The sequence below is a fragment of the Eurosta solidaginis genome, chromosome 3 (genome assembly GCF_040869045.1).
Source record: "Eurosta solidaginis isolate ZX-2024a chromosome 3, ASM4086904v1, whole genome shotgun sequence".
Taxonomy (NCBI): Eukaryota; Metazoa; Arthropoda; class Insecta; order Diptera; family Tephritidae; genus Eurosta; species Eurosta solidaginis.
The window spans coordinates 88,201,809-88,215,268 of record NC_090321.1 but is presented as its reverse complement, the minus strand read 5'-3'; the positions used below and the strand labels follow the sequence as shown (position 1 = coordinate 88,215,268).

The following is a 13,460-nucleotide window of genomic DNA, read 5'->3' as shown; positions in this document are numbered from 1 at the left end:
AAATGTTGCAAGTTGAGAGTTGGAGTAATCTATTATTTTAAAGTCCGCGTACACTAGGTGCACGAGAAGTCTGTAAGAGAGAATTTTGAAGGGGGAGTTTCTTATTTTACTAAAATCATATTAAGTCTTAATGTTACTCTTATGTACTATTCTTCCTTTTTCAGTAATTACTACACTAGATTTATCTTCTTTCACAATTTCCTTCCTATATCTAGCAGTGAGTTTTGATCCTATTCTTTTATTAATCCTAACATAAGTTATGTCACCAGGGGTGTATGTCTTAATGGGTTTCCGTGTTTTATTATGGATTTCTAAATCCTTTTCTTGTCTTTTCCGAAGGGTTTCTATGTTTTCTCGCCATGAATTCTCGTATTGTTCTGGGTCTATCGAGACTCGTCTACCGAAAAATGTTTCTATAGGTCGTTTTCCTGTTGCTGAGTGTATGGAGTAATTATATTCATATGTGCATCTATCTAATAGTTCTTGAAATGAACGATGGGTGCGTTCTGTTTGGAGGCAGCGCATAATTTCCGATAAGGTGGAATGAAACCTTTCCACTTGACCATTAACTGTGCTTGCGTATGAAGGTGGTTTAAAGGTTTTAATTCCAAGTTGATCTTCTACCATGAATTGTATGGATAGTGAGTTTAGGGACTTTTCATTGTCGATAACTATTGTCTTAGGTACACCAAATGCGAAGAGTATTTGTCGCAAAGGTTCTCTGATATCTTCTATTGCCTCTGACTGTATTATTCTTACCTGGGCATATTTAGAAAATTTATCTACTGCTGTTAGTACCAGGCGTTTCTCCGTATTATAGATATCTATGTGAACTATTTCACCAGGGTACTGGGGAATTGGGGTTTTAAGTAGATGTGGTTTATTAGGGTGACGGTCATATTTATTTTCTTTACAAACTTTGCACTGTTTAATTATATTTTCTATTCTTGCTGTCATTTTTGGGAAGTAATATTTCTGTATTAGTTGTTTTTTGTTTTCATCTCTATTTCTATGTGCTCGTGTGTGTTCTTTTAATATTTCCTCATTTTGATCATCCTCGTTTACTAAATCTTGTACTTTTGTTTGGGTATAGCGAATTTTGTAATTGGAAAAATGAAGGGGATAGATTTCCTGAATTTTTCCAATTATTTCTTCAGAGGTAAATAAGCCGTTTATCACTGAAGGATTTAGGTAACGTTTTAGTAGTGCTGTTAAATCGTCGGTTGAAAGGTGGGGTTTACAAATTAAGTGTCTATGATAGGTCGGGAATGGTATTTTAAACTGATAGCTGTCTTCATCTCCTAGCGAGATCCAAATTTGGTTTTTGAAGGCATTTATGGGTCCTTCTACTGCTGGGATTAGGTTGTGCGATGAACTGTCGTCTTTAGTGCGTCGCGACTGATAAAGAATTTACCTCAAATGGCCTTGATAATGTATCTGCAACTACATTGGCCTTTCCTGGTTTATATTGTATCTCATAGTTATATTCCTCTAGTATTGCTTTCCATCGTTTCAATTTAGAGTTAGTGTTCTTATTGCTTAAGGCATAGGTGAGTGGCTGATGGTCAGTGTGTATAATAACTTTCGCTGTGCCGTATAGGTAATTTCTGAAGGAATTTAAAGCCCAAATTATTGCAAGCATTTCCTTTTCATTTACTGCATAATTTTCTTCAGCTTTGTTTAATGTTCTTGAAATAAATGTGATCGGTTTGCCATTCTGTTCCAAAACTGCGCCTATGGCATATTGTGAGGCATCTGTAGTTAAGTCGAAACCTTTACTGTAATCTGGGTATTGTAGGATAACATCTTTGGATGTGAGGGTGGCTTTAATTTTATTGAATGCTTCTTTTGCTTTTTCATTCAAATTTATTAGAATTTTCCTTGAACTGCTTTTAGACATTCTTCCTTCCTCTCCTCGAAGTAGGGATGTCAGTGGTTTTGCTAGTTTCGCATAATCTTGGATGAATCTTCTATAATATCCGGATAAACCCAAGAATGAGCGTAAGTCTTTAATTGTTTTGGGGTAGGGGAAGTCTGTTATTGATTGTACTTTGGCTGGGTTTGTAGAGATTCCGTCAGAAGAGACGACAAATCCCAGGAATTCGACTTTCTTTTTGAAAAAGTCGCATTTGTCAATCTGGACTTTCATGTTTGCCTTGTTCAGAGTTTCGAAAATTGTGTCGATATGTTCAGCGTGCGTTTTTTCGTCCTCGCTAAATATAATTATATCGTCTATGTATACATAGCAAATTCTACCTATGTGTTCCCTAAGTATGTCGTCCAGTGTCCGTTGAAAGATGGCAGGGGCGTTCTTTAAGCCAAAAGGAAGTCTCGTGAACTCGTATTTTCCGTTGTTCACTGAAAAAGCTGTTTTTTCCACGTCAGATTCCTTAAGAGGAATTTGATGGAAACCGCTTTTTAAGTCAATCACTGAGAAAATTCGATTCTTTCCTAATTGGGAAAGTACCTCGTTTATCTCGGGTATTGGATACCTATCTGCGATTGTTACTTGATTAAGTTTCCTGTAATCAATGACCATTCGAAATTTTTTTTCCCCTGAGGCATCGTCCTTTTTAGGCACGACCCAGACGGGTGAGTTGTATGGGGATCTTGATTTGCGTATTATTCCGTCCTCTAGCAGTTTGTTTACCTGAGTTTCAACTTCCTGCTTAAGGCTCATGGGATATGGGTATGATTTTGAGTATATTGGTGTGTCAGAATTTGTGCGAATTTCGGCAACTACTTTTGTTGTATAAGTTAATTTTTCGTTTGGCTCTGAAAATAAATTACGGTGTTTCTGTGCTAATTGTCTAATTTCGTTTTTTTCTTCCGTGGTCATGTGTTGGTCCCGAATTTGTATTGTGTTAACATTTTGTACACTGTATTGTCTTAAAAAGATTTTTTTTATGTTTGCTATAACCATAAAATTTTCTTTCGTATGTATGACCGCTGAGAGTTCCTTTAGGCTGTCATTGCCTAGTATTGCATGAAAGGTTTTGAGAGTGGGTAGTAAGAAGAATTTAAGCTTGTAGTTTTCTAAGTTGACGAGGTTGAGATATGTGTGCTAGTTCGGGATAAAACCTTGATTGTGGTTGGAGTTGTTGGTAAGATTGCGGCTGGGGGTATTTTACCGTTAAGGGCTGCTGTCGTGGATTCGGAGAATTAAAGCTTTGTTGACGGGAGTTAGACATCTGGTTGTTCGCGTGGTATGCCCTGAAGTTTTGGTTTTCGAGCTTCAGGCAAAGGTGTAAGGCTTCTGGCAAACTCTTTGGTTCCTTTATGCCAAGTAACCTGGGGAGATCACCCGAAAGCCCTCTGACAAAGGTGTCGAGGGCCTTAGCTCGGTAATTCTCAGTTAACAGGTGAACTGCTTCTTCACCTATCTCCATACAGCCTATTTTATTTAAAAGTAGTGATAGGTGTCCGTATACCTTCTGGTAGAACTCATTAATGGACATTCGTCCTTGTATGAGACATGTCATTTGGTACTCTAAAGTGCCTATGTCTCGTTTGTCGGCGTACTGGGTAGTTAGACAGCGGGAAATTGCTGTCCAATCTAAAGGGGTGTTGTACGATTCTAAGGCTATGTCTGCCTTTCCAATTATCTTATTCCTAATAACATTCAAAATGCCGAAATATCTAGGTGTGCCCTTTGAGGGTTCATAAATTCTCAAAATTCTTTCAACACTCTTTTTCCAGGAGCTAAACTCTGAGGCATTTCCTGAGAATTCTCTTAATGAACGTACAACATCTGGAATCTTATCCATTTCACTCATATTATTTTGGAATTGGGCGTCTATAGTTTGATCAGTTATGATAGGATTTGTTGTGTTGTTAAGGACACTCTGTACTATATTAGGCACGCTTACCTCTATGGCTAGGGATATCATGCTTTTTATCATATTGGCCAAGTCTGGTGAAATTTGGTTATTAGGGCTTGGCGGTGCTGGTGGTGCAGCAGGAGGGTTAGCTCCAAGCATTGAGGGTCTAATCAAATTGTTTGGGTTTGACATTGTAAGGAATTTTTTATTTTTTTTTTCTTTCGGTAAGGGATTTGATTTTCTGGACTTCTTAAATCACAAAAAAAAATTACTATTGTCTTGAAAAGGATTTTCCTAAATTTTTTCTTTTTTTTTTTTTATTTCCACACTTTCACTTTTAAAATGAAATATCTAAGTTATTAAATTCTAAATTATTTAAATTTTTGAGTGACTTTCACAATAAGTATTCGAATTTCGTAATTGTAATTTTTTATGTAGTAATTTACTTCTCTTATTTTTTATAATTTTTAATTACTGTAAATCTTTTTGAAAGTTACTTATTTTTCAATATTTTTCTTTTTCCTTCAATAAAAATTTTTTCGCTCGTTACTTTCTAAATTTTTCAAATATGCGTTTTTAAGATAAAATTTCAAAATTTAGTAGATTTGAATTTTTTGTTTTAAATATTTTTCTTAAATATATAAATATTTTCTTACATTAATTTCAGCTCCATCTCGATAAGTGTGTATTCTTCCCTTTTCCTGGCGGTACTCGTGGTACACTGGCTTATACCTTGTTGCTGGGGGTGGCTCCTTGGCTGGTATCGTTGGGGCGTCCGGGAAGTTTGTAAGTTTTCACTACCCCTTTCACGCCTCTTCTTATAGGTATCGTTTAGTAATACAAACTGGAATAGTTTTTCTTTCGTAGCACTTATTATTTGTGGTACTTATTGAAAGTTTTTTTCTACCGGTTTATTATTTGTGGTACTTATTGAAAGTTTTTTTCTTCCGGCTTTCTTTCTATTGTGGCACTTTTTTTGAAAGTTAATGCTATACTGGTGACTTAAAAATGGTAAATTAGTTCTAAATATAACTTAATTCTACCTGTGCCAGCATTATTTCGTTCGGCGCGTGGCGGATGTTGTTCCCAATTCAATTCCGGATGTCGTTCACAATATTTGTGTTTTTGCTGATCAGGCGTCTGGGCCTTTTCCTGTTTGCTTCAAAATTATTATTAGGTATTTTGAGCCATCAACTTGCGTATTGCTGACTAAGCTCTTTACATTAGCGTCAGCTCGAATATTGACTTAGTTGGTGCTAACTTGTCTTTTTTGTATAAATTAAATGAGAAATTTTCATCTATTACTGGGGAGCTTATATCGATTAAGCTGGCTATAAATTTGATTTCTAGGCAGAAGGGAGAAAAAGCTGTTGTTTTTTCTGATAGCTTATCAGCGTTGGATGACTTATTTATTAACACACCTTATCAATAAACTCATTCATAACATTTTCTGTAGTTAGAGCCAGAAAAATATCATCATCAACAGCTAAAATATTAAACCTATGAGACCTTGGATAATAAATATCTAAAACCTTTCCTTAAAGCTTCTTCATGGTTCTGACCTGATTAATCTTGACTTCTTTCGACCAAATTTCACATTTATCTTTATTTTTTGCATTATGTCCTGACTTTCCACATAATATGCAAACATTACCTTGACATGCAGAACTATTACAATCATTATTGCCACAAGTAATACATCTTTTTTTAGCTTTGCGTCTTACTTGAGTATGGAGGAGGAATATAAAAATCAACCTTCAATTTTGTGAAAGCCAATCTTAATCGAGGTAGTAGGTAGTAGGTAATAGGATAATATTAATTCTTCTCATTTTTGCGCGAAGTCTTTTTACAGAAATTATCGGAACTGCAGAAATAGCATCCTTTAAAATATCAATTTCATTGTAACAATTTGGAACACCCCTTATAATACCATAAAGTTCTAATGCTGATTTAGGAATAAAGGGCTTTAAACCTTTCTTCAATAGTCTTTTATCTTTTACAAAAGTATAGCAGCAAAAGAATTTTTGAAGAAAACCCTACTGCAGTAATAGTTTATATATCTGAAAATCTCAAACTTTTAATTTAACAATGTAATGATAGCCCATTATTAAATTTCTCAGTCTTCATCGCCGTACACTATGAAGAATCCACTAAACCAAAAATATCTCCTTTAAAAGATGGGGGATATAAAACTAATAAAGGAATTATCTTTACCAATTACTTCTTCACCAGGCAAATTAGAAATATTATTATGAACAAAAATTGTTTCACTAACTCCAGTAACAGAATTAACAACTACAGAATTGTTAACTGTAGAAGTAACTCACCAGATCAACACAAAAATCAGTTTAGATAAATGATATCAATGCAAAGGAACACTAAAGAATCCGTATACATATATCACAAAAAACGACAAAAAAAGAACAATTTAAATTTATTCAATTTTTAATATTTTTTTTTTCTCCCTAATGAAACTTTCATTTTTCAACGATCCACCTTGCTTCAAAATTCAAAGCCGACTGATCTATATTTTTATGAAGAAGTTTTTTATGACTATATTTGTTAGCTTAGGATAGCTTGGTATAGAGAACGTAAACAGTTAAAAATTGGCTGTGACCTTTACCTTTCTACTTACCCATCGTATCCACTGCGAAAAGTGGCATCAATTGATCTCTTGATTGTATTCTACCCTCTAGTAGAGGATCACAATCTTTATAGTAGTGGAATATTGCTAGCCCACTAAATAAAGTGCTGAAACTCAATGTACTCAAGATAGGTAAGTTCCACCATAGTGCCGCTTGTGCGCTTTCCAAATTCCGCACACTTAACAATCTCTGCACTTGTACCTGATTGACACCGTATAACGAAAGATATGTCACCATTCCACCAGTAAGCAAACTCCACCAAGTATGTCTCACTCTTGGATCTAAAGAAAAATCCGTAAAATAGAAACGATTTCTTTCTTCGGCAACGCTCCAAATTGCTCCTAAGCCACCCGCCTTGACAGCTGATACCACTATTACAGAGTAAACTGCAGCAAACATCAGAATCGATTGGAAGACATCCGTTATAAGTACAGCTTTAAGGCCACCAATTGTTGAATAAAAAGTACAAATCATTCCTATAACCAGTATAGCCGTAATTTTGTTGATTCCCGTAACGGCTTCGAGTGCAAGTGCGGGCGCATAAAGTACGATACCCATATAAAGTATCATTTGCACAGAGTAGGCAATCGAGGCGGCAAGACGTGTCGCATGGCCGAAACGTCGCTCCAAATATTCATAGACACTCATTGTACGCATGCGATAGAAAACTGGTAGAAATAGGTATGCGGCTATCGGGGTGCAGAGTATGTAGGCGAGATTGATTATGCAAAACATTGTGCCATATTGGTAACCTTCACTAGAAACTCCTAGTAATGTGATGGAGGACATAAAGCTTGCGACCAAACTAACTGCAACCGGAAAAGTGGTCATACTTTGATCGGCTAAAAGGTATTCTTTAATGGTTTTTTGTTTTCCTCCCGTATAACGGTAATATATACCAATCATGGCCGACATTATGAGAATGGTAATCAATACCGCGAAATCCCAAGCGTCAAAAGTGGGCTCCATTATGAATATTTAATATAAGTATATTTAAAAAAAAAATTTACGAAGTCCAGCAGGAGGCAGGTTTTTAAAGTTGACATACATATAACTGAAAAAAAAATTATGTTATTGTTATTGATGTTGCAGTTGATATTAGAGAAAAACAAGTAAAGGTGTCTAAGTTCGGGTGTAACCGAACATTATATACTCAGCGTGAGCTTCAATTGTACATTTTATTTCAATTTAATGTTATAATTAATTTAGAAAATAAAATTCTATTGATACAAAGCTCTTTTTCGCTAAGATATAGCTTATTATTTTCGTCTACAACCCTTTAAAAAATCTTTTATAAAAAATTGGGTGTGGTCTTTAACCAATCTCGTCCATCTTTTCTAGAAATATTTCCTGCTATAGGGAAAATTTGTGTACCCAATTTCATTACGATACGTTAATTTTTCTTCGAGTTATGGCTCCCGAAACATAGAAAATTGCTTAGTCACAAAAGGGGCGGTGCCACTCCCTATTTTTTAAAATTTTAAGTTTTTCCTATTTATTCTTATAAATCCACTTCAGTAATGAAATATCATTGATATAAAGCTCTTTTTTACAAAGATATAGCTTATTTTATTCGTCCACTACCCTTTTAAAAATCTTTTATATAAAAGTGAGCGTGGTCCATAAACGATTTCGTTAATTTTTCTTCAAAACATTCATTATAGTAAAGGCAACCTCTCTTCCGAATTTTATTACGAGAGGTTTAACGATTTTTGATTTATGATTAATAATATTTGTAAAATTGATTTTTTCGCAAGTAGGAGGTGCCACGCACATTTTAAAATTTTTTTTCAAATTTTTATTAAGAGTCTCAACATCAGTCTACATGTCAAATTTCCACATTCTAGGTGTATTATTTACTAAATAATCAGGTTTTTTGTGTTTTCCAAAATGTTATATATATAAAAAGTGGGCGTGGTTATCATCCGATTACGCACATTTTCAATACCAAATCTGGGTCCAGATAAGCTCGTGTAGCAAATTTGGTGAAGATATCTCAATATTGACTCAAGTTATTGTGTTAACGGACGGACGGACATGGCTCAATCAAATTTTTTTTCGATACTGATGATTTTGCTATATGGAAGTCTATATCTCTCTCCATTCCTTTATACCTGTACAACCAACCGTTATCCAATCAAAGTTAATATACTCTGTGTGCAAAGAACGCTGAGTATAATTACAAAGTTTACAAACGGCGATGGTTACTAGGACATGTTTCTGAATTTCACTTCATCATCAGCTAGCTTCTCGGGTGGTGCGTATTGAACTCGAAATCGCCAACATTCATACTTTTTATAATTTATAAGTTTTTATTTACATTCACTTGGCTGTTGTCTGTAATCAAATCTTGCAAGATAAATTTGATACACATCCCGGTGTTCGATTGGGCTGAAATTTTGCACATATGTATAACTCCGATGACAATGCAATATCATGTTGCGAGAGTTTTAATACGTTTTAATGAATACATTTTGAATTTTGGCGGCCACCGTGGTGTGATGGTAGCGTGCTCCGCCTACCACACCGTATGCCTTGCGTTCACACCCCGGGCAAAGCAACATCAAAATTTTAGAAATAAGGATTTTCAATTAGAAGAAAATTTTTCTAAGCGGGGTCGCCCCTCGGCAGTGTTTGGTAAGCGCTCCGGGTGTATTTCTGCCATAAAAAGCTCTCAGTGAAAACTCATCTGCCTTGCAGATGCCGTTCGGAGTCGGCATAAAACATGTAGGTCCCGTCCGGCCAATTTGTAGGGAAAAGCAAGAGGATCACGACGCAAATTGGAAGAGAAGCTCGGCCTTAGATCTCTTCGGAGGTTATCGCGCCTTATATTTATTTTTTTATGAAATTTTTTTGTCGCAGACGAAAAAGCCTAATTATCGTTAAAGGTTACAATGAACTTATAAAGTTTTATATTTTTTTACAGTCAATTTATTTTTTACTTTTTAGTTAATTTTATTAACCAATGATAAAAGCTTATTTAAAAAAAAATGTCTTTAATTTTATTTATAATAGTGTAAAGGCAGATAGATTTATTTATCCAATCAGTCATATGAATGCCCTGCTGCTCGCTTTGCAATTGGTCTCTAAGGGCCGTTTTCTCATCAAGCCTTTAGTTTTAGCGCTCACTTTATCCTTTGAATTTTCGTTTTCTCAAGTTTTTTTTAAATTACCGGACGGAAAAATTTACCGGCAGCATTAAAGCATATCATGTCAAGCTTAAAAGTATGCAACAAAAAAAGTAGTACACTTTTAATATGAACGTATTACAGTTTTCATGTAACGTTGCCGTGTCTTCATCAAATGCAAGGTTTAATTTACAGGGCAGATGAGAAAATGAAAATCCTTAAAGTTGACTTTAAAGTGAGGAATAGTTTATCTGCCCTAAATGTATTAACAATAAGGAAATAATGTCGCGAATTAATATACAAAGGGTACAGAAAGTTAAATTACACTCAGAAAAACGTTAAATGAGAATAACCGTTCCTAAAGAATTTTTTTAACTAAGGAAAATTTCTATTGAATGAATTACATATGTAAATTTTAGGTAACAATTTTTCAATCTTTTTTATTTAATGCGCGACATTATTTTTTGTGTATCCTATCAACATTTCTATTGCGGATTTCTGAAAGAATGATCGCCGGAGTTTTTGAGCGACTTTCCATATAACTTCAAACTTAATACGTGATTCGTAGCCGAAAGCCCAATTTGCATTTAATGAAGGGAAAATTCCGATAGGTGGCGCCTGAGGCGAGATCTTTAGAAATGTCGTGTCAACGGGGGAATTTTTCGATCAAGTGATAGCAATGTATGTCCAGCACGTTATGTATCCCCAAATGACACCAATCGTCTTTTCAATTATAGTGTGGGACCGACGCCTCTAATGAAACTGCAAGTTTTCTTGTACTTTTTATACCTTTCATGAAAATGAAATGGTATATTAATTTCGTCACGAAACCGAAAATTGTAAGTCCTTAAAGGAAAATAGATAGACCCACCATTAAGTATACCGAAATAATCAGGTTGAAGAGCTGAGTTGTTTTAGCCATGTCCGTCTGTCCGTCTGTCCGTCTGTCTGTTTGTATGCAAACTAGTCCCTCAATTTTTGAGATATCTTGATAAAATTTGGTGAGCAGGTGTATTTGGGTGTCCGATTAGACATTTGTCGGAACCGACCGGATCGGACCACTATAGCATATATCCTCCATACAACCGATTTTTCAGAAAAAGAGGATTTTTGTAATATCTTACCCAATTTAACAGATTGAAGCTTCAAACTTCACCATATACTTTCGTATATTGAACATATTGTTGCCTGAAAAAATTTATGAGATCGGTCGTATATATAGTATATATCCCCCACAACCGATTGTTCAGATAAGGAACTTTTCGTAATTACTGCCCTATTTTAAGAGCTAGAGGCTTCAAATTTCAGCGAATGCTTACTTATATAGCATATATTGTTGTCTGAAAAAATCATAAAGATCGGTGGTATATATAGTATATATATGGTGGTATATATAGTATATATATATGGTATATATATATATATTTTCGCAAATTTTAGCCCCATTTTAACAGCTAGAAGCTTCAAATTTCACCGAATATTTACTTATATAGCATATATTGTTGTCTGAAAAAATCATAGAGATCCGTTGTATATATAGTATATATCTCATACAACCGATTGTTCAGATAAGAAACTTTTCGCAATTAAAAAAAAAAAAAAAAAAAAAAAACTTTTCACAATTTCTACCCCATTTTAACAGCTATAAGCTTCAAATTTCACTGATTGCTTACGTATATAGCATATATTGTTGTCTGAAAAAATCATAGAGATCGGTTCTATATATAGTATATATCTCATACAACCGATTGTTCAGATAAGAAACTTTTCGCAATTTCTACCCCATTTTAACAGCTAGAAGCTTCAAATTTCACCAACTGCTTACGAGTATAGCATATATTGATGTCTGAAAAAATCATTGAGATCGGTGATATACATAGTATATATCTCATACAACCGATTGTTCAGATAAGAAACTTTGCGCAATTTCTGCCCCGTTTTAACAGTTAGAAGCTTCAAACTTCACAAAATGCTTTCGTATATAGCATATATTGTTGTCTGAAAAAATCATAGAGATCGGTGGTATATATATTATATACTTCATATAAACTGTCATATTGACCCCTTTTTTATGGCTAGAAGCTTCAAGATTCATCAAATTTCATCAAATAATTACGTTTACGTCATATATTTTTGAAATACGTGATTCGTAGCCATAGTTTTTACATGCAGACCACAAAAAACGTGAAGCTTTGCATCCTCACACAGATTACCTACCTATTTTTTATTTTATATTTATCTTAAAAATCGTTTAGATATGTTCAAATTTCACCAAATGCTTACGTGTATAGCATATATTGTTGTCTGAGAAAAGCACAGATACCGGTGGTATATATAGTATATATCCCATACAACCGATTGTTCAGATAAGAAACTTTGCGCAATTTCTTCCCCATTTTAACAGTTATAAGCTTCAAATTTCACCGATTGCTTACGTATATAGTATGTATTGTTGTGTCAAAAAATCATAGAGATCGGTGATATATATAATATATATATGATGGTATATATAGTATATATATATAGTATATATATATTTTTTTTACGATTTCGGCCCCATTTTAACAGCTAGAAGCTTCAAATTTCACAAAATGCTTACGTATATAGCATATATTGTTGTCTGAAAAAATCATAGAGATCGGTCGTATATATATTATATACTTCATATAAACTGTCATTTTGACCCCTTTTTTACGGCTAGAATCTTCAAAATTCATCAAATTTCATCAAATAGTTACGTTTTCGTCATATATTTTTGCAATACGTGATTCGTAGTCATAGTTTTTACACGCAGACCACAAAAAACCTGAAACTTTGCATCCTCACACAAAGTACCTACCCGTTTTTTATTTTATATTTTATTTTATATTTATCTTAAAAATCGTTAAGGTATGTAGATCTGTTCACTATATATTTCTTATCTTATACATCCGATTATTCGGAGATTACGAACGGGATAAGATTATTGTTCAGCCCCATTCATGAAAGGTATGAAGCCTTCGGCACAGCCGAAGACAGTCCCGTTCTTACTTGTTCTTCTTGTGACAGTACCTCGCCCGATCGAATAGGCGCGATCACTTACAAATTGTCATCGATATCCTCTAACAGAATACCTAGGAAATTTGTTGTTTCAAAAGGGTCTGACCAGAGATATATATTTTTTTTAGGCGTTGGTTCGACATTACAATTGAAAAGATGATTGGATTCATTTCAGGACACATTACGTGCAGGACATACATTGCGGTTGATTCTTAGTTAATAAGTAAAAAGCCGTTTACAATGATCAATTTTTAGAGTCAATATCTGAAACTCATATAATGTAAACGGGCGTGTGATAATTGCAAGCAACAAAGTTGGTAACAGAGCCGGGTAGTAATGATTACTTTAGGTATTCAATTACTGCCAATTCCCCATTAGATGTACTTGAGGAAAGTAATATTTTCCTTTCCTCCACGCACGGCTAAGGAATTGATTACATTTCAATTCCTCAAAAAAAAAAATACCAAAAGTAATTTCGTTTTTTTCAGCCTCGAGTATAAAAAATGTAATTTCTGCCCCAGTACTTTCGAAAGGAATTGCAAATGTAATTGAAAATTTTCCAATTACATTGCAAGGAATGACAAAAGTAATCAATAATTTGACATTCATCAAACGAATTGCAAAGGTAATTGAAAAATTCTTAGTTTAAAAATATTCTAGCGATTCAAGCAGTGATTTTATGAGGCCATAGTAACTTCTTGGAGCATAAGACAACTTTTTTACAACACACTCACTGTCTTCTATGATTTGCAATACATTTCTCCTCGCCATAAATGAGGACAAATATGGCAAGATTGTATCATCGTAGTTTAGATTTCCTGTTAAGC

At 34.3% G+C, this 13,460-nt stretch overlaps 1 protein-coding gene across 1 annotated transcript in view; it reads right to left on the bottom strand.

Annotated features, from left to right (window-relative positions):
* LOC137244117 (putative sodium-dependent multivitamin transporter) overlaps positions 1–13,460 on the bottom strand; it is a 105,110-nt gene that overhangs the window by 51,302 nt on the left and 40,348 nt on the right. The window contains exon 2 of the mRNA XM_067772685.1: positions 6,457–7,520. Coding sequence (XP_067628786.1) covers positions 6,457–7,435 — 979 coding nt within the window. The 5' untranslated portion in view covers positions 7,436–7,520. The remainder of the gene's footprint in view (positions 1–6,456; positions 7,521–13,460) is intronic.